The following is a 25,357-nucleotide window of genomic DNA, read 5'->3' on the forward strand; positions in this document are numbered from 1 at the left end:
GGGGAGGGTGGGGGAGTATGAGATAGGTTCAATGTTTTGTTTTTTTATGTGCTATACGCTTTTGTTGTGTTCGATTTGTCCGGAGAACACGGCTGTTCTGACATTTTGTAAATAAACTAAATGGTAGAGGACGGAGTATGTGTCCTTTTTGTTCGCAAGGAAGGTAAAATTGAGCTAAAACACTCGCAATGTATTTAAATGTTCGTAAATACACAAACTGGGGGTGTCCTGAGGACGCTGTCCGTATTGTAATCTGTCAAGTTGAATGTGTTCTAAGAACACTCGCGGTGTCCCAAAATGGTTGCAATTACACAAAATGGGGGTGTTCTGAGAATGTGGTTTGTATTGTTCGTTGTCAGGTTGAAAGTGTTCTACGAACCCTCCTTTTGTCCGCTGATAGTACAATTTCCTATGGGCCTCATCCGACTTTTTGTCCACTAAAGAAACGATAAAATCAGGCTGGTGTGCGCCGACATTATGTGATAATCCTATGACTGGCGCTATTGACCTGGCTGACTTGCTTTTGCGACACTAAATCATATCTCCCGCCCCTAAAGCCTGACATTATGAAAGCATTCATATTCCCCACCTCTCTCCGTGACGTTACAGGGTGCATCATCAAACACGCCCAGTCGTCTCCAGTCCTACGCGACTTTACACAGAACCCGGAAGACAACACACATTATGTCACAACACAGTGCGCCACAATTCGGAATATGAAACTGTGGTTTAAAAGTAAACAGCAGGATTGTACATTTGGTAAGTACATTTATTTCACATTAAATGTTTAGTGAATATTCAGCGATTTGCAATTGTCTCTGCTGTCGATCAGCAAAAGTTTATTTTGAGCCACGCGCTGTTCCTGTGCGGTAGATAGCCTGTTGGTTTATGATAAAAGCAGTAAATGGTTGCACTGATAATCGGAAGGTTGCTCCAACAACGAGGCATTAGACCACCATAATGGTTGGTATGTTGCTTCTAGCCGCTAGTACTGCGTAAGGGCATATTGGTCCTTGGCGATTGTCCCATAAAATGGTGAGGGTCATGAAGTTGCTTACATGGAGCTGCACCTGGCAGTTGAAAAATCCATCCACTGGAGTCTGAAAATCGTGACATTGGCAAAATGGGGCAACATACCAGTTTTAAAAAACATAAATCAGTCTCACCAGCCGATCTTTATTAAAAATATTCATTTAATTTATTAGGGCGTGAAACAATTTGCTAGCGAAGATAATGGAATGGAGTATGTAAATAATAAAATAATATTTTCGCATTTATATAGCGCTAAGAACCGTCAAGTATCTCAGCGCTGCTTATTATTACCCACGGTGTGTGGTGCTCATTTATCGACCACGGAAGGATGAAAGGCTGAGTTTGGCCGTGCCGGGATTCAAACCTGCGTTAGCAAGCTGTGCACGGATGTCAAAGCGAGCGCTCTACTCGCTGTGCCACTTGACCGGCTACAGTGAAGTGGCACAGCGGGTAGAGTGCTTGACCAGCTACAGACCGGTTACATTATTTCTATTAACCCACCCTGTGTCGTCTGCCTTTTTCAGAGCCCTCTAAACGACAGGGGATCAATTCGGCGGTGATAGTGCGCGGTAGAAAACAATATGCCACATTGAACGAACAAGTACAACTTGACCGGGCTTTAATGCCACGCTATTATTATATTCCGGTATAAAATAATCTAAAGGGTTACTTACATTAGAATTGCATTTTCCATTGTCCAAGTGTAGTGCAGTCCCAAAATACGACTCCACGTGTGCCAACAATCTTTCTCAAAGTGATATAATATACAAAAGTGGTTTTGTTTCAGAAATTTCATCTTTATCGGGTCTTACGTTTTTGCTACACTTCTTCAAAAGAAGTTTTTCAGCACAATCTCTGTCTGTCAAGGTGAAAAAAAAAATCTAACCTTATACTGGGAGTCGTGGGCCTCTCCGGGCCGTGAGAAAAAAATTGAAGCAGCTGACCTTCACTGTGAACGAGCATAAATGCTTACTTTGCAAGATTCTGTGTAAAGCCATCTGTGAGAACTTGCTGTTTACACTACATCTTTGTATATTGTTTGCGTGATAATGAAAAAAGTTTGTTTAAGGGACGTTATGGTTCCAAGTAAAGCAGAAAAACCCCTGAAATTCGCCAGTTATGGTAAGCTAAGCAACCATAACTCGCTCCACCACCGTGCACTGCTAAGACTAACACCCATGACATCAAAGATGACATCGCAAATGTCATTGATGACATCACATGTGCATTTACTTTTCATGAAATTTGTATACTAGGGATTATTAGAATGTTGCAAAAAAAGTGTCAAGGATCATTGCAATAAATATACTGTAATTAGTGCTTTGAACGATGCATTGATATAAATAGCATTGTATTATGGGGTTCTATCTAGTATACGGAGCTACTAATGGAGAAACATAGCATTTTGTGCAGCGTACAAGATGAAAGTATAATATTTGTAATGTTAATATGTTGAATAATGAAATGATAATTGTCCTGAAATGTTCGAAAATAAACAAAATGGGGGTGTTCTGAGGACGTTCTTCGTATTGTGTGTCTGCTTAGCTGTATGCAATGAGGGAATGGCACAGAGAGTAAAGTGGAAATGGTAGAAGGGGTGTCGAAGAGTTACGCAGTCCGCGGACACCGCAGCTGTCCGTGGACAGGGCGTGCTACATCCAGGGTTTTCCAGCAAATCCAACATGGAAAGAAGACTGTACGGATTAGCCAATCAGATGTCGAGTTTGTGAATTTGTGTTGAAAGAGACTGTGTGTGGTGAAGATGGCAGAAGTAGAGAAAGTCAGGGTGTTGGTGCTTGGAGATATGTTTGTGCACGGTTTACAACAGTACGCTCGATGCAGGCATGTTGAAAAGAACTTTGATGTGAAAGGAGTGGAGGTGGTGTGGAGCACTGTGCCTGATTGCAATGTACAGGGAATTGTACAAGTTTGTGAGGATATGGCCACGATGAACAGTCCGCATGTGGTAGTTTTGCACTATGGTGCTTTCCATTTGGGCAACGTCAGTGCCCCTACTTTGTTGGCTGATTTGGAACGCTTGGTTCAAGCCGTAATGAAGATCCTTCCAAATGCGAAAGTAATTTTTTCTGGATTACTACCTAGGGCAATATGGGACAATAGTTCTGTTTTTTGTCCTCAGCAAAACATTGCTAGGTACGTCATCAACCGAGGCATGTGTGCCTTCATGCTTAGAGCTGGTGTGTTCTTCTGTAATAATGAGAATATTGATGCCAGTAATACTGTTAATTTTAAAGAAGATGGCATCTCTATCTTTTACGGGAAATGCCTTTCTATTTTGGAATATAAAGGTTGCTTTGGAGAAGGTTATGTGAAGATTTTAGGAGTAAAGTAAGAAAAAAAACAAGAAAAAAATACAAAATAACAGCTGTCAAGAATCTGTAAAAAAAAAAAAAAAAAAAACGGCTCTTTTCAGAGCCAACTTCAAAGGGGAAATGGGGCACACCATTTAAATTTACATTCATCACGCTCAGATTCTGGATATGTCCGCGGACATGGCGGTAGTCCGCGGACATCAAATTCACTACGTGGGGGTTCAGTATGTTCTATGTTACATGTATATGAAGTCAGGGATATTATGGTTAAGTTGTGCTACTAAAAACCTATGAAATTCAGTGAAAAAACTTTGTTAAAGGGACGTTATGGTTCAAAGTAAAACCCAAAAACCCCTCAAATTCGGCAGTTATGGTAAGATAAGGAACCATAACTCGCGCCACTGTGCACTGCTAACACTAACACCCAGGACATCAAAGATGACATCACAAATGTCATTGATGACATCACATGTCTGGCTCTCCCTTTTTCCCCTTGACTGACATATCTAGGCCACACAGTTTTCTTCAGTAACAGTCAGGAAGTAAAAATTGAAAAGGTACTATATTTGTAGAGTTAGGGTCAAGTCACATCATATGAAACATATACATAGCGGAAGACACAGGCTTGAAAGAGAGCAATCCTTTCTGTGCATGAAGATAATCATTAGGGTTATCAGCAGTTTCTCATAGTTTTATTTTTATTACTCTACCTTCCCTGTATATGATCATATTTGTATACATTGTACTCACTCTCCTTTCCTTTGGGTGCAGTCACATCATGTGATGCACATACATATGGTAAGTAGCAGCTTTGAAACAGAGCAATAGTTTCTCTGCATAAAGACAATCAGTTAGGTTATGAACTCTTTCTGCTACTACTTCTGCTTTTTTGTTTACTTCACTGTCCCTGCATATACTCATATTTGGATGTGTTGTTGTCTCTGTGTTTTGTCTAATAATTATGTATTAAGTGGGTTTTATTATCTACTTATTACATGTTTCACAGTACGCAGATCAGTTATCATTTCACTATTCAACATGACAAGATTATGAATATTGCACCTTCATCATGTATGCTGCACACACTGCCTATGTTTCTGCATGAGTAGCTTAGTATACTGTATAGAACTTCATAACAGAATGCTATTTATATCAATGCATTGCTTAATGCACTAATTAGCTCATGATATTTATCCCAATGATCCTTGACAGTTTTTGGTCAGCATTATAAGAATCCCTTGTACAGAGTTTTCATGAAAAGTAAATGCAGATGTAATGTCATCAGTGATGTCATCAATGACATTTGTGATTTCATCTTTGATGTCCTGGGTGTTAGTGTTAGCAGTGCACGGTGGCGCGAGTTATGGTTGCTTATCTTACCATAACTGCCGAATTTCAGGGTTTTTTCGGTTTTACTTTGAACCATAACGTCCCTTTAACAACGTTTTTTACTGAATCTCATAGGTTTTTCGTAGTGCAACTTAACCATAATGTCCCTTTAACAAAGTTTTTTCACTGAATATATATATATATGATACATTACTCACCGTAATCATATTTCTGATGCTTGTATCTGCTTAGATTCACATGCTGTGCATAGGCCGACATTTAGTGGAAGCTGCGGAGTATTACAGTTTGTTTTTAGAAACTCGAAAATGGGCGTTGACACAGGGCGTGCCCGTAATACTATCCCTAGTGTGACGTCCGCTGTACCCATGATCCCTCACGCGTCTAGGACCCTCAGATTGTATTTTTTCTGACATGAGGTAGCATGAGGAGTAGCGCGAGTACAGATGGTCCAAGCAGATAGAAGATAGATAAGGTAAGCCTACAAGCATCCATGCGCTTTCTCTCAGAGGGGAGGAAGGGTGGGTCGCATGTGAATCTAAGCAGATACAAGCATCAGAAATACAATTACGGTGAGTAATGTACCCCTTCTGAGGCTTGTGGAATCTGCTTAGATCACATGCTGTGCATAGATTAGCGAGCAGAGTTAGAAGGAGGTGGGATTTGAGAAGGGTCATGAGCAAATAAATGTCTTAGAACCGCTTGTCCCACTTGAGTATCTGTCTTGGAATGGGTGTCAATGCAGTAGTGCTGAGTAAAAGTGTGAATAGAGCTCCAAGTAGCTGCTTTGCAAATGGTGTCAAGGGGAATATTCGCAATGAAAGCCAGAGTGGCCCCAATGCCTCTTGTTGAGTGGGCTCTGGGCGTAAAAGGCAAGTTTTTGTCAGAAAGAGAGTAACACAACTGGATACAGTTGACAATCCACTTGGAGATGGCACCCTTAGAGATGCGATCTCCCTCTTTGCCTGTGGCTATGGAGACAAACAGTTGATCTGTTTTCCTAAGCGGTCTGGTCTTGTTTACGTAGTAAAGGCCGCCCTACGCACATCTAGGGTGTATAGTTTAACCTCAGCCGAGCTTTGTGGGTTTTGGAAGAAAGCCGGAAGCTCGATGGACTGGTTTACATGGAATTTAGAAATAAACTTAGGTGAGAACCTAGGGTGTGTCCATAAAACCAGCTTATCCTTATGAATAGTAAAGAAAGGATCCTGCACTGACAGAGCCTGAATTTCACTGACCCTTCTTATGGATGTAACGGCTACTAAGAAGGCAGTCTTATAGGTCAGGTGTTTGAGACTTGTCTTATGCATGGCCTCGAAAGGGGGGCCCCATGAGTTTAGATAGCACCACGTTCAGGTCCTGGTGGTGGGTTAGATCTAGGAGGATGAAGTCTCTTTACTTCCTCCATGAAGGCTTTAACCACGGGTACCTTCCACCACGACACATTGCTAGGTGAGGTGGTGTACGCCGACAGTGCTGCCAGGTGTACCTTTAGTGAGTTGAAAACCAACCCTGCGTCCAGCAGGTGGAGCATGTATGTCACGATTGTGGAAGGAGTGCAATCAACTGGGTTGATTTGTTTATTCTGGCACCAGATAACGAATCTCTTCCATTTGTCGAAGTAGCAATGCCTCGTGCTCGGTTTCCTAGATTCTTTTAGGATGTCCATACACCTCTGTGGTAAATTGAGATGTCCGAACTCTATGACCTCAGGATCCATGCTGCTAGGCTCATGGAGTTGGGTAGAGGATGAACCTTCTGACCTTGGTGCTGGGACGAAAGATTGTACCAGCCCGGGAGTTTGATGGGATCGCACACCGAAAGTCTTCATAGGTGTGGAAACCACAGTTGCCTCGCCCACATGGGAGCAACTAGGACGAGCGTCATCGACTCTGTTCATCTTGTTCACCACCTTCCTGATGAGGAGTTGGTGGAAAAGCGTACGCAAACATCCCTGACCAGTTCATCCACAGGACGTTCCCCAGGGAGTCTGGTTGGGGAAACCTGGATGCGAATCCTGGGCACTGTCTGTTTTCGCTTGTGGCAAATAGGTCTATAGTGGGGAAACCCCACTGAGAGAAGAGATCTTCTACGATTTCTCTGTGTAGACAGCATTCGTGTTCCTCCGGAAGGGGATCTCTGCTCAAAGCGTCCGCTAGAGAATTGAGATCCCCTGGAACATGTTGAGATGACAGAAAGATGTTCTGTCTGAGTGCCCATATCCAAATTTTCTGGGCAAGTCTGACAGATTTGGCGAACAAGTCCCTCCTTGCTTGTTCAGGTAGAACATGGCTGTCGTGCTGTCCGTCCGGATCTGCACCGACAGGTTCAGTAGGGGGGGCTCGAACGCTTGAAGTGCTCTGAAAACTGCCAGAAGCAGGTTGATGTGATTCTTGGCCACTGTGAGACCAGAGACCCTGAGCTGTGTGGTGGAGATGGTGAGCTCCCCATCCTGTCAGGCATGCGTCCGTCGTGACTACCGCCTGTATCTCGGGATCGTAAAAGGTTTCCCCTTGGATAGATTGTCTCTTGTCCACCTGTGGAGACTTTGTACAAGTGTTGGCGAAATGACCACTAGATCGTCTCACTGACCACTTGCCTGAGACCACAGTTTCGCCAACCATTCTTGCATGGGACGCATGCGCAGGCCAACCCCTCTTGAGTATTTAGAACAGCTCCTAGGAACTGCTTGGAGGTGCTGGGCACCAGACTTGGATTTTTTCTCGTTTATGGAGAAGCCCAATTCGAAGAGGAGGTCGATAGTTATTTGAATGTTTGTCCTGCAAATTACTTGGGTCTCCCCTGTGATGAGCCAGTCGTCCAGATAAGGGTACACTGGGATTGCCTCCCTGCGTAGGTGTGCCGCCGCCACCGCCAGTACCTTGGTGAATACCCTTGAAGCCGAGGCTATCCCGAAGGGCAGTACCTTGAACTGGTAGTGCTGACTGTCCACCTTGAAGCGCAGATATTTTCTGTGCGCTGGGAATATGGAAATATGAAAATAGGCATCTTTCATATCCAATGTTGCCATGTAATCTCCCTTTTCTAGGAGGGAGATTACCCCTTGGAGAGTAGTCATGCGAAATTTTTGGGGCTTGACATACTTGGTTGCAGGCCGTAAATCCAATACTGGGCGCACTGTCAAATCTTTTTTTGGCACAAGGAAGTAAGTTGAATAAATACCCTTGTTTACCTGGTGTCCCGGGACGAGTTCTATCGCGTCCTTTGCAAGAAGATTTTCAATCTCTTCGAGTAGGATCTTCTGGTGGTCTAAGGAGTGTATTCTTTGTCGTGGATGGTGGTTTCGGGGACGCTCTAGGAGTTCTATGCAGTATCCTGCGGACACTGTGGACAGCACCCATCTGTCTGATGTGATCCCTTCCCAAGCTTGGGTGAAGATGGAAATGCGTCCCCCTACTAGGGATGTGTGAGAAGGGACCCTGAACGGAGCGTCACTGTTTTGGTGGAGGCGTGCCTCTACCCCTACCACAACCTCTTTTGTTACCCCTGCCATAACTCTGGGTAGACTGCTGGTTAGTGTTCCATGGAGTACCTTGGCCTTGGGAATAGTTTGAGCCTCTTTGGGAGTTTTGTCCGCGAGGCCGATGAAAATTGCCATTCCCTCTCTGGTTAGGGGGTTTGTTGGTTAGTTGCCCTAGGGACTTGAGTGTCTCGTACTCGTCCTTGGCATTCTTCAGCGCGTCCTCGACCGCCTTTCCAAACAATAGATCCGGCTTCACCGGCTTATCAATGATGCTTGGGTCTCGGCCTTGAAACCAGACTGCCATAGCCAAGCATGCCTCTTGATGACCGTGCTCTCAGCAATTAATCTGCCGGCGTTATCCGCGGCAATCAAAGGTTGATTTTAAAATGCAACCTGACACGGCTCTCCCCTCTGCCGAAACTCGTGCCAATTGGCTTTTTAAGGGTTCTGGAGCGGAGTCTATGAGAGCCGCGACTTTTTCCCACTGGTGGCAGTTGTAACTAGCCAGCAGGGTGGTGGAGTTGGCAATCCTTACCTGGTAGGCGGAAGTGGATGCTACTTTCCTGCCCAAGCCATAAGTCTTCTTGCTCTCCTTGTCGGTGGGAGCTTCGGATGATGACAAGGGTGTTCCCGCCCTCTTACGGGTGTTTGTAACAACCAGGGAGTCCGGTGTGAGATGTGCCCTTATGTATAGTGGGTCAGATTGGGCTGCCCTGAAAAGCTTTTCAATTCTGGGGTTTACTGCCCTAGTGAGATTGGGGTTAACAAGGGAAGGGTCTATCCTCCTTTGTATTGATTTAAGGATAGGGATCGCCCTAGCAACAGGTCTCTTTTCTCCCACCAGTTCCTCTGCAAAGTCCCTCTCTTCCTGAGCACCTTGGGTGTCAATGTGGAAATGCTGTGCCGCTCTGGACAGGACCTCATTCAGGAGAGGCTGGTTGTCGACAGGGGAGTCGGTAACCGCAGGCTCTTTCTCTACCGGGGAATCTACCCTGTATGTATCTGGATCGTCCTCCTCCTCTTGGTCCTCATCATCCCCATAATAGCCTGTCCCAGTTTGTTCTTCGAACATGGCCACGTCTGGATCCTCACCAAAGGATGGATCTTCCTGATATTGAGAATGGGGCTGTATATAAAAGGGGTCTGAAGACTGAGTTGATGCTTCACCCCGGGACTTCTTACTTGGGGGGTATTGGATCCTTAAGAGCCTGAGGGAGTTGACCCTTCTGGGGTATAAGAGAGAAAGTTCCGGGTTCTTGGCGTAGAAATCTGCCAATGATGACATCCTTGACATCACTCTGTCTATGTCATCACTGGACCATTCCCTTGAACTGGAGTGCTTTCCCTGTTTTATCCTGGCTAGACCTACTGGTTTGAACAGGGGCCTTAGGGACAAGAGACTGAGCCATGTCCGTCTGCTTAGGTGGAGTAGAATGTAGTTTAGGAGTGGAAGTAGGCTGGGACTGCTTACTTCGTTGTTTTCCCCCCTCCCCGTGGGTGGAAGCGTGTTTCCCCGATTTTTGGGCCCTATCAGAGCTTTTCGATGCCTGGCGCCGAAATTCGGGGGTAGAGTCCCTGTCTCTGGAGAGTATAAGGGATTCGGTAGCAGCCTTCGCGCTGCCTGCAGACGCCGACTCCTGGAGTGCGGCTTGGGGGTAGAGGTCGGCGTCGTCCTCCGACGACCGAACCTCAGTCACTAAGGGGAGCGAGGCACTCTTAGCAACAGTGGAGGGTTCCTTGGTGTCATGAGGCGATCTCGAACGCAAACGCCTAGAGGACACTGACTCGGTGGACCGTTCTCTACGTGCCTCTTTCCGAGAACTCGACGTGCGCGTCGAGTCACGGTTGGACCTTTGTTTGCTGGAAGTGGTGTGGGTAGCACTCGTGTCGCCGGGGGTCTTCCCCATAGCTGCCCTGCCGGACAACCTTCCGAGGTCGGGGACTTGCGCTTGGCTGTCCATCGACGCCACATTGCTCTCGCCGTCCGAAAGTACGGCGTCGCTGCCATCGCTGAAGGCACCCTCCGCAGCCATGGCCTCTTGTCGCCTGGCGTGGTGGGCCCAACGCTTTGTCGAACGGTCCTTAAGGGTCTTCGCTTTAAACCGACTGCACGCTCTGCAATTCGCCTCGGGTGGTCCCTCGGCAAGCAGAGGTTACCCGTGGCGTGTCTGTCAACCCAAGGATACTTGCGGTTGCACTTGGGGCAAAATTGAAAAGGGGTACCCTCCATACGCACCCTGTGGCAGCGGGCTGGGAGTGTAGGAATATAAGTAATGTACCTATATTAATCAGAATGTAGGATATGTGCCACCCCGCACTCTCCCTACTTGCAGGGCCGAGTCCAGAGGACTTCCGAGGCCTGAGGCCTTCCGAGGCCCAAATCCGTCACTGTAGTCCGACGGTTGAATTTTCTCCGATCCATGGTCGATGTTCGGAGACTCGAAGTTAGGTGGAATAAACGGGGAAATATATAACAATATTAGCAAAATCTGACTAAGTCAGGGAACTCCGCTCAGTGCTTCCGACCAGCATGGCGGAAAAAAACAATCTGAGGGTCCTACACGCGTGAGGGATCATGGGTACAGTGGACGTCACACTAGGGATAGTATTACTGGCCCGCCCTGTGTCGACGCCCATTTTCGAGTTTCGAAAAACAAACTAATACTCGCAGCTTCCACTAGATGTCGGCCTATGCACAGCAGGTGATATAAGCAGATTCCACAAGCCTCAGAAATATATATATAATGTCGGCGAGAAAAGGTTGTGGTGACATTATATAGGTGACCATATTTATATAGGGACAGAGGTAGGCGGGGGTTGCGGGGGTGTCCCCCGCTCCTCATGAGAAATAAAGGGTCTGGGGATTGCGGGGGGGGGGTGTCCCCCGAATGTTCCATGTAATAATGTCCCCACAAAAAACTGCCATTTTTCCGCGATTTGTCCCCTCATTTGTCCCCTACATGGAACCAAAAATAAGCCATTCGAGCGGATGTGGAATGAATTTTTTTTTTGTGAGAGGGAATCGAGTCAAGTTAAAACAGCGTTTTCCCCCCAATATGGATTTTGATGTTAGTCAAAGGAATATTTTAGTTTCAAATTGAAGAACTCTGAAAGTTTTTAGGAAAGCATCTTAAATAAATTATAAAAGTGTGAAAAATATTGTGTCCAAAAAACGGTAAGAGGTCATTTCTTTTAACATGCTTCCTACGGCTTGGACTGCACAAAATACTATTGACGGATGATATGTTTTTTCAATGGTTATGGCCGTGAACAATTTGAATGGCGCTGATCTATGTATTTAAAAATGTTCATTTGCATACAAAACATGAAAAATTGCGCAATTATTGAAAAGTAAAGAATATCAACTTCTTTGTGTGAGAAGTGACTAAACAAAGTGTGTGTGTGTGTATACACATTGATTGGTGTTCCTCGATTAGCATGCAGAAACGCGAATGCATAGATGCCAAGAGCAGACGTTTGGCTAGGCTGTACACTAATGTCATACCTAGGGAGTAGCATAGTAGTCTGACATGCAGAAGTCACCTAGAGGGGCATGGGATATCATTTATTGCTACCAGGGCCCTTGAGTTTAGGGCGATTGAACAAATGATGATCACAAGATGCATGTTTTGGACATGTGCAGTTCGCATATATAAATATCTGACAATCTAAGGCAAAGATGCATTGAAAGATAAAATGTAATCAATTGATATATGCCTCATCCATTGGTTGAGTAAAAATCCTGAGAAACTCCTTTAATCAAGCAAACAAGCATTTTATTGGGATTCTATCATTATTAATAGATTTTCAAGGATCGCTAAACTTTTTTTTTTTACTAAGACGACAGCATACCTTTTCTATATCCCAATCTCCCTCCAACACAAAGTGTACACACTTCATACATTATTTTAGAAATCATCAGGTGCTTCAAACATTATAGTGCAGCTACTTCCGTGGATTAATAGATGCAAATACGTTTCTGCATTTAAAGGGGTTTAAAATGTATACATTAATAAACACAACCCAACTCACTCCATACAAAACGAGCAACTGTGAAAATGCTGAAAATACACTCACCTTTACAGTTAAAGCTACGTTTCACACTGCATTAGGATTTCCCTTATTTCTGGATTCAGGTGTTCAACAGCCTTTGCAGCTTCAGTAATGGCTTTCCGATACAATCCTTTCTTCTTTCGATTAAATCTCAAATTGAAAAATTCACAGAAGGAAGAAAGTTTTGAGACTGATAGAAAAGATGTTGTTGGGTTACCGAACCATGACACTTTTGCTTCTTGCCAGCAGGGCTCTCCATTTTCCTTGTGACTGGTACTAATACTAAGAATGCAGGCAGGCCACCAGGGGAAACCATGGATTTTACCCCACACAATATCCCCTATCGAAAATGTGTTTCCTTCTTCAGTTACACACCTAGAAACGCACTTAGTGTGCAGCCTAACCGTTAACGGTGGCACTATTTTATGGCCATCTTTTGAAGATGAAGACACAGATACATCCTCGCATGGCAAAAAGTCAGACATTTCTGGTGATGTGAATTCCGAGCTTGAAGACTTTGATGATTCATCTAAACTGTCATTGCTGCCCACAGATAAGCCGGAAGAATCTCTATTCCTCTTGCGATAGTCCATGAGTAAAGTTAAGTTGCCATGTCCATTTTTATGGTGGGGGAATCCCTTAAAGTCATCATCTTCACCAGAGCTTCCTGAAGACACATCTCCAAAAACCCTTTCAGTAGCTTCCTGTGTGTAAAACATTGCTGCATCCGACTCTTTTCGGTTATGAAAAATATTTAGCTTGTTAATAAGTTCTGCTTTATAAACTGAAACACCATCGCCATCTGTTAGCCGATGAGGTTTAAGTCTAATCTTAGGGGGTGGAGCATCTATACTGGAATGCATGGGCCTGGTCAGTTTCAGTTTTGGAATGGAAGAAAGTGAACTGCTTTCACACTTCTCATCAAAAATGCTAGTTTCTTGAGACTTTTCAGAATTTTTGTGTTTTTGCTGATCCTCATCTCCATTTTGTAGGATACGCTTTGGGCAGAACGGTTTAACTGATCCATGAACACGGGATGGAATTTCCACCACTTCTCCCTTCCCTTGTGGAGTGCTGAAAGATATCTTTATCACTGGACTTCTTGGCACCAATTCTTCTGCAATATCTACTTCTTTCCTTTCATTTTTACTTTTTTTCTCGTCATCTTCCCTCTCATCAGGCTTTTTCTCATCTTTGCTCTGAATGTCAATGCTGCCCAATGTTTGCAAGCTACAACTGTCTTTGTCATCGTTTTCAGGATTTAAAGTATTTTTGCACTTTTCGCAAAGAATTTGCCTTGGTCGAAGCCTTATTGTGCTCATTATTAGCCTTCCAGAATCTCTGTTTCGGGACAACCGTCTTTTCGTTCTTATAGTTCTTGGAGGGGGCTGAGGTACCCATTGGTTGTAAGAATGTCTTAACCATATGGGTGGAGGGAAGGGGGCTCCTTCAAAATATGGCGGGTGACTCAGAAGAGTTCCTGGTGGCGGAACAAGTGGTGGAACTTGATCTGCATTTTTCGTTGGGTAGGCACCACTTGCAGAACGCAATTCCATGTTGCACTGCTGCTGGATAGGATTAACATGCTCATGGATGATGTTAATAGCAGTGCTAGCTGGTGGATCCTCTTGTTTTGGCTGTAAAGATGGCGGAATACAAAACAATCCTGACCTATTTCAGTTTAAAAAGAAAAAAGTAGAATACAATCAGAAACATACAGGAGATACTTGGCGCTTAAAATTAGACATAACATTTACATCAATACATTGTGATATAAGTAAAACGTCTAAGAAAGAAGGCACACTGCAGTACGCAATCATCAAACGCTTAAGACAAACAGTGGGTTACAAGTTATCTGCTGCATCTATAACAAGGAAGAAACTTGAGACAGTAAAACGACTAGACTTTTATCTAGCTATGTAACTGAAAGCAGGCTTCTTAGGTTCAACATTTTCTAGTGACTTTGATGTAAAAGAGAAGTGTTTGCGTTTGCTCGCTTGGACTTCAAGAGCATACCTTTACAGATCAAATAAACCCAAAAACCCCAACTGACATCAATAGGCAACAGCGTCAGAAATCAGAGTATTTGAATAGTAAAATAAAGTTGGATTGTCAGAGCATCCACAACAAAGACAAATGAAAAATAAAATGTACATGATGAATTTCACATTAGTATTTTCACATTTGTTGGTGAATGCTTGTGAACCTACACAGCACTAGTGTTAAATTTGGATCAATGGTTTCTCCCTTCAATCTTTATTCTCTTCCTTAATCCTAGTTACCAGTTATTAACGATAATACATACTATTCATTAAGCTTTACAATGTTTACAGATCTCACATGAATAAGCATTCCATATACATTCGGTAAATAGGTATAAAAGTCCTACTCAGTTAAATATACCAATGTTCTACACCGAAAATAAGGCATTTAACAGTTTTTTTTTTAAAACTAACCTGCACACCCTGTTTATGTTACGAGATACAAGCATCCAAGATGTGGATAGCCTTGTAAGAGAGTCTAGCATTTCTTACAAATATTTTACATTGTCAGCTTTAAACCAGGAAAAATTCAACATTTGAGGTGAGAATGAGAGAATTAGGTCAAGTTGGCATATCCCCCACCCAAAACAAAGATATGTCCATCACCGTCTACATACACAGCAAGCAGAGTTTACACATCTTCAAAATGTCAAGAACCTTATGTCTATTTCGGGATTCTGATGTTTTGCCAAATAATTATTAGAAATGTTTTTTTATATAACGCGCTTAGAAACTAAGCGCGGACCGGCGATTTGAATCTGTGTTGACTAGCGTGTTGCCACTGAGCTATACTACCCGTGCCAATAATGCTAGGTTATGTAAGTCATAAGGAGCCAACATTGTGATCAATTGCCATCTGGCAAAGGCCCTGGCTTTTTTTGATTTGTATGAAATAAAAATAAAGATGCAGGTAATTCTATCTCTGAATCTGCTGTTCAGATTCCCCTTTCATAAACTCCATGCCAAAAGCAAAGCGTTATCTGTGAACTGCTGCATTGGTATCCAGATTAACAGAGCCTGCATTACCATTGGCACAGGGCACGTTCACAGGGGACAGCTGCCCATTTGACAGTTGCAGTGACAAACAAGTCTCTGCAGAGCAGGGGCTGCATTCAAGATACGTGCCTTTATGCTAAACTTGAATGACAATAAGTAGCCATGATGGTGGCAGAATAATCTAAGAATAAAGCTATACCTGGTTTAACGCATGGTGCATGGCCGTTAGCCACATCCAATTTGATACCACATGCCTCAGCCCTGTAGGCCCATTTCAGCTACGGACGGATTATGTTTAATGCCCGCGGACAAGGAAGGTTCCTACCCACTGATAGGAAGTCTTAGGGGATTGCTTCTCTTTGTTCCTTTTTAAGGGAAGGTAACACCCTTTCCCCTGGGACAGCTACTATGCAGGGAGCCATCATGGGAACAGGAATCAAGGGGCACACTCATTCACAGCGAGCCAAGCCTCACAACAGGGTGGTGAATTTCTAAAGGCTTTTGATCTTATGGGGCAGAGTTAGAGTAGCCAGGGAACTCTTTTCAAGGGAAGGAGACCTACACCATTTTGAATCTCTGCCTCTCTCTCTTTCCTGTCCCCTCCACTACCTGTGGAGCAAAGTACTTTGGATGGGACATCAGAAGGTCGAAGTCTACTAATTTTAAGGGCAAGATTTGGACCTTTAAAGTAGGCTAGCTTTAGTCCAATCACCTGGAGACTTTGCCTATAAAAGAAGGGTCTCCCACTACTTCTTTGGGTCATCACTTGAGAAGATTGTGCTAGTCCATGCTGACCGAGCAGTCATTTCTAAAGCCCTCCAATTGTGAGGTGAAGGGAAGTGTTCCAAGGCAGATAAAAGCGCTGTCCCCTAACCATCCCCAGTGACCATTGGGGGTGAACTCTGCTGCTGGACCATAAACCTGCTTCTCCGTCAGCCACCATGTTGCAGGTTCCGTGAATATGTGTGCCAGCCTGCCCAGTGTTGGGAGCCCGAGAAAAGGACTGACATTGGACCTTGAGATCCTAAAATGGGACTTACTGCACCTGGAAGCCGGAACAGCTAAGGTTCCTGTTGTAGACAACGACACACTCAGATACGTGGCTCAAGCACCGTCTATGCCGAGCAATTTAGCAGGAAATGTCACGCTGCCATTTGGTGTCCATCGTTTTTTGAACCGCTGTCTGACTGTTCACCAACACACTGCACCAGCAGATTCACGTTTTTGGCTCCGCTCAAATCACTAAGTGCCGCTGCCTTGCCTTTAATCGCTACGCCGTCCTTAATACCAGCTTTTATTTGCCGCTCCTGTAAGTCAATCGACCCGACCCAGGTGTTCCCCAACAGTGTGATCCGAATCCTGGTACCAGCTCACCACTGTCAAACTGCAGCTGTCAACTGATCCTGGGGACCGCTGAATCAGCAGAGCTTGAGTAGACAATTTCGAGACTGCAGCCACCTTCCGTTCGGTCCAGACTCGAAGCCAGCTTCCATCTTGGTCACCGCAACTGCTTCATCCTTTACCCGAGCCAACACTGCGATTGGCACTGAGAATGTGTGTTTGAAGCCGTTGAACCACCAAGACATTTGCAAAGGTACTCTTGAGCAATATCTGCCCCCTTGGTCCATCTTTGGGCCCTAGAGGCTGGATAGGTCATTGTAATGCCCTTTATAACGCTGTTTTTTTGATTGCCTATCGCCCAGAGTGTTGTATCTATTGTATTTGTGCATATTTTGGGTTTCTTCTACATGGATGGGTTTTTACAGCGTTTTCTGATTAGTTATTATTGTACATGGTGTGACCGATTAAAGCATATATTTTTATAGAACCTTGGATTGGACAATCCTTAATATTCGATAAGCAGGAGGTAAAGGCAGCTCCTGTGTCTCCAGCATTAGCCAGTGACCAGAACCTACCCATGGGCAACAAGTAGCTAGTACATAGCATTCCACAAATCTAACTTTCACATAAGATGCAAACTTATTTTGTACATTATTTGTGACTACTTATGCTTCAATGTTGTTTAACGGTGTTCTGATGTTTATTTATAGATTTCAATCAACGCTGTAACTTACAGACAAATAGGTGTGCTTGTCCGGCATCAATTGCCTGGGAGCCAAAAGTAGCTCCTAGTAGCTGTTGCGGTTAAGAGTACCAGGCTCTTCTAGGCTACAAACAGGAACTAAATAGCTCCCAGTTCCCCTCAATCCTGCATTCCTTTATTTTAGACTGTTATACTTTGCTGTTTGGGATGCTATGAACCACATTCAAACGAGTCTTAAGTGTATTGCCCTCCCTCAGCCCACATTACTACAAAAGGCGCAGGAGCTATATCTCTTGACTGTGCCTGTTTACTGTTAGGATTGCGTTGGCTCTTGGTTTGTAGAAGTGCGAGGACTGAGTGGGCGTTTAGCCTGTACTCATCATTGTACTCCTGCAGAGTACAAGTCCATTTGTCACACATATTTCATCCCATCTTCTTTAAATATTTTATCCTGGATATTGTAACATCCTACTTAAACAGCAGTTACATGTAACCATTTAAAGGCTAATCGGATTGTCCGAACATGTACTTTTTAGGCTACAAAAAATGTGTGTGGCAGGCTAATTGTGAATGCAACTATATTAAAAACACAAAGTCAGTTCATGGCCAATTTTGAAGCATCCACTATACGGAATCTCCCAAGTCATAAGAAGAGAAAAAAGGTTGGATGAACAAGCGCAGACTCCCATGCCCTCCACTTCTGTTCTATTCAAAGGGGTTTCAATCCCCACGCTCACAATTGTGCACCACTTTATGTCAGAGGATTCAATTAGAGGTCTTATATATATTCTCTTAATTCATTGTCATGTAAAAATGTCTGTGGGGCCTCCCATGGGTCAAGAAACAGGCAGCATCTGTTCCAGCATAACCTGAGCAGCCGTTGCTTTGATAACATCATCACATTTTCATTTTATTAATACACATTCAGCCGATCCGGCTTTGTATATACAAACATTACATATTAAGACCATAAAACCTGTCACAATTCATGGTTGTATCATCCTAAATAATAAAAACATCCCCGAGATAATTCATCTAAAAGGTCTAATTCATCTAAAAGGTCTATACACGTCAAATAAAACTTTACCATTTAATATATAAAAAGAATTTGGGTTCCATTCATTAAAATTATTTTATCACAATTTATCATGTTATCGCAAGAGTTTTAGGTGTTTGTTCCGTGTTCCATTCAGACTCTCACAGTCTATCAAAATGTGCTTTATGAACTAGATCTCAGAGCCTCCACAGAGTCGACACAGACGGGCTCCTCTACAAAGGCCATGTTTCGCACCATGGATTTCAAGCAATTTCGTCACATTGAATTTTAACAAGTACTGTTGTGCTATAAAGCGATTAGGATAGGCTGCAACGTAACTTGGCACCTGTCTACGTGCTAGCCAGTATTGAATAAAGGTCCCACTATTCACATTAGTGGCCAACCGTACAGTGCCAGTTTCTCTGCTAAACACAGGGTTTTTGTTTCAGCCATGTTTTTTAGATGCTAGTGATTTTACAAACCCACATAACCAGGACTTGCTCTTTAGCAACAATCTGCCAAGAGTTCGCAATTGTTCAAAATTGTCTAACCGCCTATATGCTTAAAGACTTCGACCATAATGGTGCCATTGTTAAGATTTTCAAGTTTCACATAGCACATAAGCATCCTGTCGCCCAAAACACTTCCACACCATGTAGCATACAATGGACAATTGATGCATAAAGCAACAACATTGTTTGAATTGACCAGCCACTCTGTCTACCAATAAATGAACTTAGAGCATACGCGATCCTCCTACAATTGAGCTTGTTTGCTTCCCAATGGCAATTCCAAGATAACTTGTCATCAAGAAGCACACCTAAATATTTATAGTGTCTTACAATTTCAACATGTTCTTGGTTGATCTTCCATACAAATTTGGCAGGCACATACTTCGGTTTCAAAATACCATTATTTTTGTTTTACTGATGTTAATTTGTAACCCATTTTTACTAGCATAGCTTCATAGTGCATCTAGCATAAATTGCAGTCCCGTAGGTGTGTGATCGAGTATGAGCAAATCATCTGCATAACCCAACCAGCCTATCATTAGGGCTCTCATTTTTACTGGACAGGCTTCGGCAATACAAACTGCATGGGCAAGGTATACTCGAAGAGCATTACAGTCAATATGCATCCCTGCTCAACTCCCCTCTGGGGGTAAGACATATTAGACAAACTACCCTGTCCATCCATTGTATTTTGATGCAATAACCTGATCATATTTTACAGCCCTTCAGGAATTTGTCAGTCAGTCTGTTTCGTCCATAAGTGATTTCCCATTACAGTATCAAATGATGCACTAAAATCTATAGATGCAGCAATACAGGGAGATGCTGCCGCTGCCAGGCATACTCTACCGCTGATACTAGGGTAAGAAGATTGTGTGACGTGCCCGACAGTTTCCTAAAACCAGTTTGGTTTGAAGGTAACATTTTATTAATGGCGATCCATTCATTCAGTTGATCAACCCCTTGCAAATATCTTTGATGCAATATCATGCATCGCTAGCATGCGATAATTACCCGGGTCCTTCCAACATCCTTTTTTGTATACAGGTAAGATGTTACTCTCATTGCAGGTTGCGGGTAGTTTGCTGTGTTTTACTATATTTACAAAGAGGATGTGTAACGCCTGGGCCCAAGCGGCTGGTGATGACTTGATCGATGCATTACAGGTTCCATCTGGACACGAAGCCCTCAATGCATTCAATCGCTCAATGATCGTTATAATACCAGGTACTGATGTTTTGGTTGCCCATTTGCCACTTGTGAAATTCTCGAGCCAGTCTAACAGTTCTACAACCCACAGTGTCTTGGCAATAGGAGTATGCCAGGTTTCTTCACGCACACCATTTATGGTCAGGTCTTTTTTATTTTCACTATTCACCACCCTCCATATGTCAGTATTATTGCCGGACCTTGCATATGTTGCCAACTGTTGCCATAGCTCAATTTTACACTTAATCTGGTGATCCCGCAACCAGTGACAATATCTCAGGATTTGTATATGTGTTGTAACTCCCATATCCGTCAAACTACCATTAGTGCCTATGAGTGTAGCTGAGATTTGTTTTCGTAAGCTTCTTTTTGCAGTTTGTATTTTCTGATCATCCCGACGATGGTCGTTAACATTGCAATTCCAACGTTCAGATACACTCTTATAGTTCCTTTTCTTGTGAATCACTTCTTTGATAAGTAGGGTAATTTGTGTTGATGGGCGAGGATCCATCATTTCCCCCGTCTTTACAAAATTATTTCCATTTGTATTATGATCACAATTACTTGTTCAGGATTTCAACAACACATAATGGCAAGTGATCACTCTCCTCCCGAATTAAGATCGACCTATCCTCCATTTCATGGGTGGCCCGGTTCACAAATATAGTCAATGGTGGATGCACTCTTTCCACCTATGTGTGTGTTGTGCTTTTTCAGAATCGCCAGCACAATGCCCATGCAGCATAATAAATTGATGTTGGTTTAACATTTCACCCCAGGCTTTTTCCTGGTTTTGCAGGGATCCAGTGACTGGGGCGGGCTCCTATAGTGCAAATGTACCTATCACAGGCGTCCCTATCTTGCCATTAAATTCACCTACTATACAAATTGGAATATTGCCATCAAGCTGAATAGTCTTTGCTACGGTTATGATGTTCTGTTTGTAGAGCACTTGGTTTGGTGGGTTGTAGATGTTTATTTTTATTTATTTATAATTTTTGTAACTTGGTAAATCGGCAATGGGCCTCAAAGCGCACAGTTACGTACAAGACATAAAAAGCAGGATCAGAATGGAGAAGGGCCAACTGATGATTTAATCGGGATCTAAATTAAAGAGGGATGTTTATAACAACCATACTCATGCTTCCAGTCGCATTATAAGTAATTTTAACTACCTGGAACATGGTTGTGGCAGTTATAGTCTCCATAATGCATCAAGGGTGGCAGGCCGATATTAATACCCCCCCCCCCCTTTGAGTGGTCTGACTGGGCCCTTTACAGCTAATATCTGTGCACTGCTTCTACCGTCAATTTCACATATTCAGTCATTCAAGTCTCCTGGAGTGCCACCACATAATATAGATCTACATTTGCAAGAAGACCATTAGCAGACATCAGATGATTAAAACTCCTGATATTCCAAGAACAAAGTTCTGTCAGTGAGGTATGTTCACAAAGTGTGCCTTAAAGGCCTTCAGAAGCCATTGCCAATAGCCATCATCGCTATTGGTAGCTTCATTCACATTGTCAATATGACATGCATTACTTACTGATTCCTTCACCAGCCGTTTGAGCGTCTCCGGAGACTATCCTCGCAATGCTTTTGACGACCATCCTCCCATCCGGGAGCTGATCGTGAGGAGTTGTTTTCGGCAGAGCCGGAACCTTGCTGTGGAAGGACGCCTTCTTGCGATTAGTCTCGACGGATGATGCTTTAGGGGTTGCGCCATTTGTATTAGACGGCCTGGTCGCTAGCCGCGAATGCAGCTGCGGGGAGGGCTGCCGACCCTTACAGTCGGCAAGGACAGTCGGCTGTGTCGCCGTCCCCGTTGGTGCAGAGGCCTTCTTCGACTTACGCGAATGGCCGGGGGTTGTCTGCTTTGTGACATGTTTTTGTCCGTCAGCGTTGCCGGGGTGTACATGCCCCAAAGCAGGGCCAGAGCCGTGCCTGTAGGGTCCGGGGACAGATGCAATGGAGCGAGAGCGCTCCGTTGGGGGATCAACAACCTTTGTGATGGAGGTTGAGTCATCACTATCACCCTCGTTCCACTCGGCGGCAGCGGCAGTGGGCCAGGAATTAGCCTTCGACATTCTGTAGGCTGCCCACCTTTTAACTCTGCGTTCCTTCAAAGTTTTCAGGCGAAGGAGCTTGCCGGCCGCGCAACCAGCTTCGTCATGCTCGAGGGGCAAGCAGCGGTTACACCGCTTGTGCTTGTCCTTCTACGGAAATTTGCCTTTACAATTTGGGCAAAATCTAAAAGGAGTCCTCTCCGTAGCCGAGGACGTAACCAGTGATAACGACCCGGAAGGAAATGGGGGGGGGTGGAGAAAGGGAAAGGCATTCTAGTATGAGACAGAAATGTCCACCCCGACCCCACTCTCCCTACTGTGTAGGCCGGCGAGGCCGGGCCATGTGGCCGGCAGCGCCGATAGGATCACCGTCTGACGAAAACCACCGTCAGTTGAAGATCTGGTCTCGGCGGAGATGTGGAATGGCCGTCGAAAGAGGGCTGTAGGTGATGCGAGTTAACAATAATTAAACAAAATCGAGCAGGGGTCGAGCAATGGCGATGTCCCTTACGAGCTCCGCTTAAGGCGACCAGTATTCTGGGCAGAAAAAAACAATCTGAGGAACCTCGACGTGTGAGGGATTTTGGGTACACTACATGTCACTATAGGGATAGTGTTACAGACGCGCCTATGTCGACGTCCCCTTTTCGTCTTTCGAAAAACAAGATACAATACTCTGCGGTGACCATTGGATGTCGGACTATGCACAGCATGTGATTCTAAGCAGATTAAAAATGAAAGGTATGTTCTGATGTTTGTTACTTTTTTCTCTTCATTAATGCTCTTTTTGTTCCATTGTGCTCTTAAATCATTGTGTGAGCACCTATTATGTGTTATCTTTGGGTTCGACAATATAGGTCTGTTTTTAAATTGGCATCATGGTCACAGTTAAACACCTATATCCAAGTCTAAGTAAATCACGTTCATACTGAAGGATGTAGTCAAGAGTGGCTTCTGCATTGAGTGGCTTCTGCATTAAAACATACATTTGAGGCGACAGTAGAAGTATGTTCCTCCTGATCTACGATGTTTATGTCTGGAAAGGGACCACTTGGTGTAATATAGCCAGAACCGCCGAGCGATTCACTGCATTAGAGGTTAAACTTGCAGTGCTCATATTACTAATATTCACATTCTGTTCATTTTCCAAAGATGCATCTAACATATTTCCGCCTACGGTCCGATATATTTCACTGCTCAACTGGTCCGACATACCATTATTAGTTAATGGTTCTTTGAAGATTTGTGGGACTTGGAAATTTACTTTGCGTAACTCCACCAACAGCTTCGGCCAAGTCAGAATGTATTTTGTGCTGCGTTTCACCTAAATCATGTGCTGGGATCGAGGTGGATTTTGCACTCAATGTCACGTAATAATTTGCACTCAGTATCATGCACGATCTGCTTATCACCAATGCACTCATTTGTACACATGGTAGGTCGAGATTCTGCAGACACGTACTTTCCAGTTGTTGGCTCAGTCATAATTTCATACTCAATCACTTCATCCCAATGGGATCAGTATAGCCATGTCCTGCATATTAGAAAGCACAATAGGAGGCAACCCAACACTGTGTTTCCACTGATATTAACGCTACAGTGGTTCTAATTTACATCATTACCTACAGTTTGGGCGGCCTGGTCAACCCCAGGATCTAGTTCTTGATAGATTAAAAGGTTCTTGCATACAGGTTCGATCAGAAAAGCCATAGGGGACAGTGGGGCTCATTATGCTTTTGATAAACTTAGAGCCTATACAAGGTAGCGAGAGGTATAAGTCTAGCACAAGTTCTTTCGCAGCCTCTTCTGTATGCACAGTTTGCCATGCTTTTACTGGGTTATATTTTGTCATTTTGGACGATCTCTTTGTATTCAGCAGATTTGATATTACCTTACGGGTGCAGGTCTTACGAAACCCTAAGAGGTAAATGGGGTCACTGTTCTCCTTAGCCATTTCTCCTCCGGTATTTCCTTCCGTGGTCTGCAAGTCTCGAGAGGTGTCTTCCCACACTTTCTTCGACTTCACCAACCCTCGGTAGAATATTAATTAAAGGGATCTGGTCTAACTCCCAAACTCCACAACTCACTCCCCCCTTATACCGCAAGCACTAGATGAGCACTCGCTTGATGCGCACGCCTGCTGCCTAAATACGGTTTCTGGGTTATTGGGGGTGTGGCTTGTAGCAGACACTAGGATTACAAGAGAAAACCAGACTTAGTAGTTGTTCAAAGCTATACTACAACACTCACAAAGTCCATAAGTAAATGGCCATAATAAAGAAAACCTTTGACTGCATACGGCCAAACAAAATCCAAAGTAAACTCCAGAAACAATCTAGATATGTCACTAAATAACTACCAGTACAGAATGGAGCTGACAGGGAGATCCGGGTCCAAGACAAGATCTAACTAGACCTAATAAGAACGATGGCTCCCTGTGAGACAAAGAGTGGAATTCAGACTCTTTTGCACAGTACACATAGCAATTTCTCACTCTAGCCCAAGATACCTCACTGAACTGCAATAGTTCTCTCCAGCTGAGATCTGCTAATACTGGCATGCTCAGTGTTTTAGAACCCAAGCAGAAACACGAAGGAGACATCAGAATGGGCGAGTTTGAACCCTCAACACAGAACAGTCCATCACTGGACTTGACACTTCAAGGAAATCACTTTCTTTTCAGTAAAAAACTAATTCCCTACTGTATTAGGGGGTATTGCCCGACGTCCCCATCTATATGGAACTTATCTCCAGGTGTAACTATTTCAAATTGTAGGCTACTAGCCTAGCATAAAATGACACTTGCCCGCTCAATTCTCTACAAACAACAGAACACACCATTTCTTACTTGCTAAGAGTCAATTATCACCAGCCAATGGCTAGTGCAATTTGTGAGGCCAGTTATTTCCATCTAGTTCTGCAGCAAACCCTGTTTGCTGCTGAAGCAGACTTCTGTCTTGCATGCATGCTGTCTTTTTGGACAACGCCTGACCTATACCTAGGTTTGCCCCCTCCTTGGACATCCAACAAGACCCTTCTCTTTGAGAGAATTCCTCCCCATTATCCCCTCCAGTGTGTACCCTCAAAGAAACCTCCCTATGGGGGCAAGTCTTGAGGTAATATGATCCGAGATGACACCATCACGTACGACTTCCAGGTGACTTGACTCACCAATTTTATTCACGTCGACTGATGCCCT

General features: G+C 43.9%; 1 protein-coding gene across 1 annotated transcript in view; it reads right to left on the reverse strand.

Annotated features, from left to right (window-relative positions):
- Positions 1-25,357, reverse strand: part of PWWP2B (PWWP domain containing 2B) — a 140,953-nt gene that overhangs the window by 99,785 nt on the left and 15,811 nt on the right. The window contains exon 2 of the mRNA XM_069611414.1: positions 12,274-13,920. Coding sequence (XP_069467515.1) covers positions 12,288-13,920 — 1,633 coding nt within the window. The 3' untranslated portion in view covers positions 12,274-12,287. The remainder of the gene's footprint in view (positions 1-12,273; positions 13,921-25,357) is intronic.

Source organism: Ambystoma mexicanum, chromosome 8 (assembly GCF_040938575.1).
Source record: "Ambystoma mexicanum isolate Mex_15411 chromosome 8, UKY_AmexF1_1, whole genome shotgun sequence".
Taxonomy (NCBI): Eukaryota; Metazoa; Chordata; class Amphibia; order Caudata; family Ambystomatidae; genus Ambystoma; species Ambystoma mexicanum.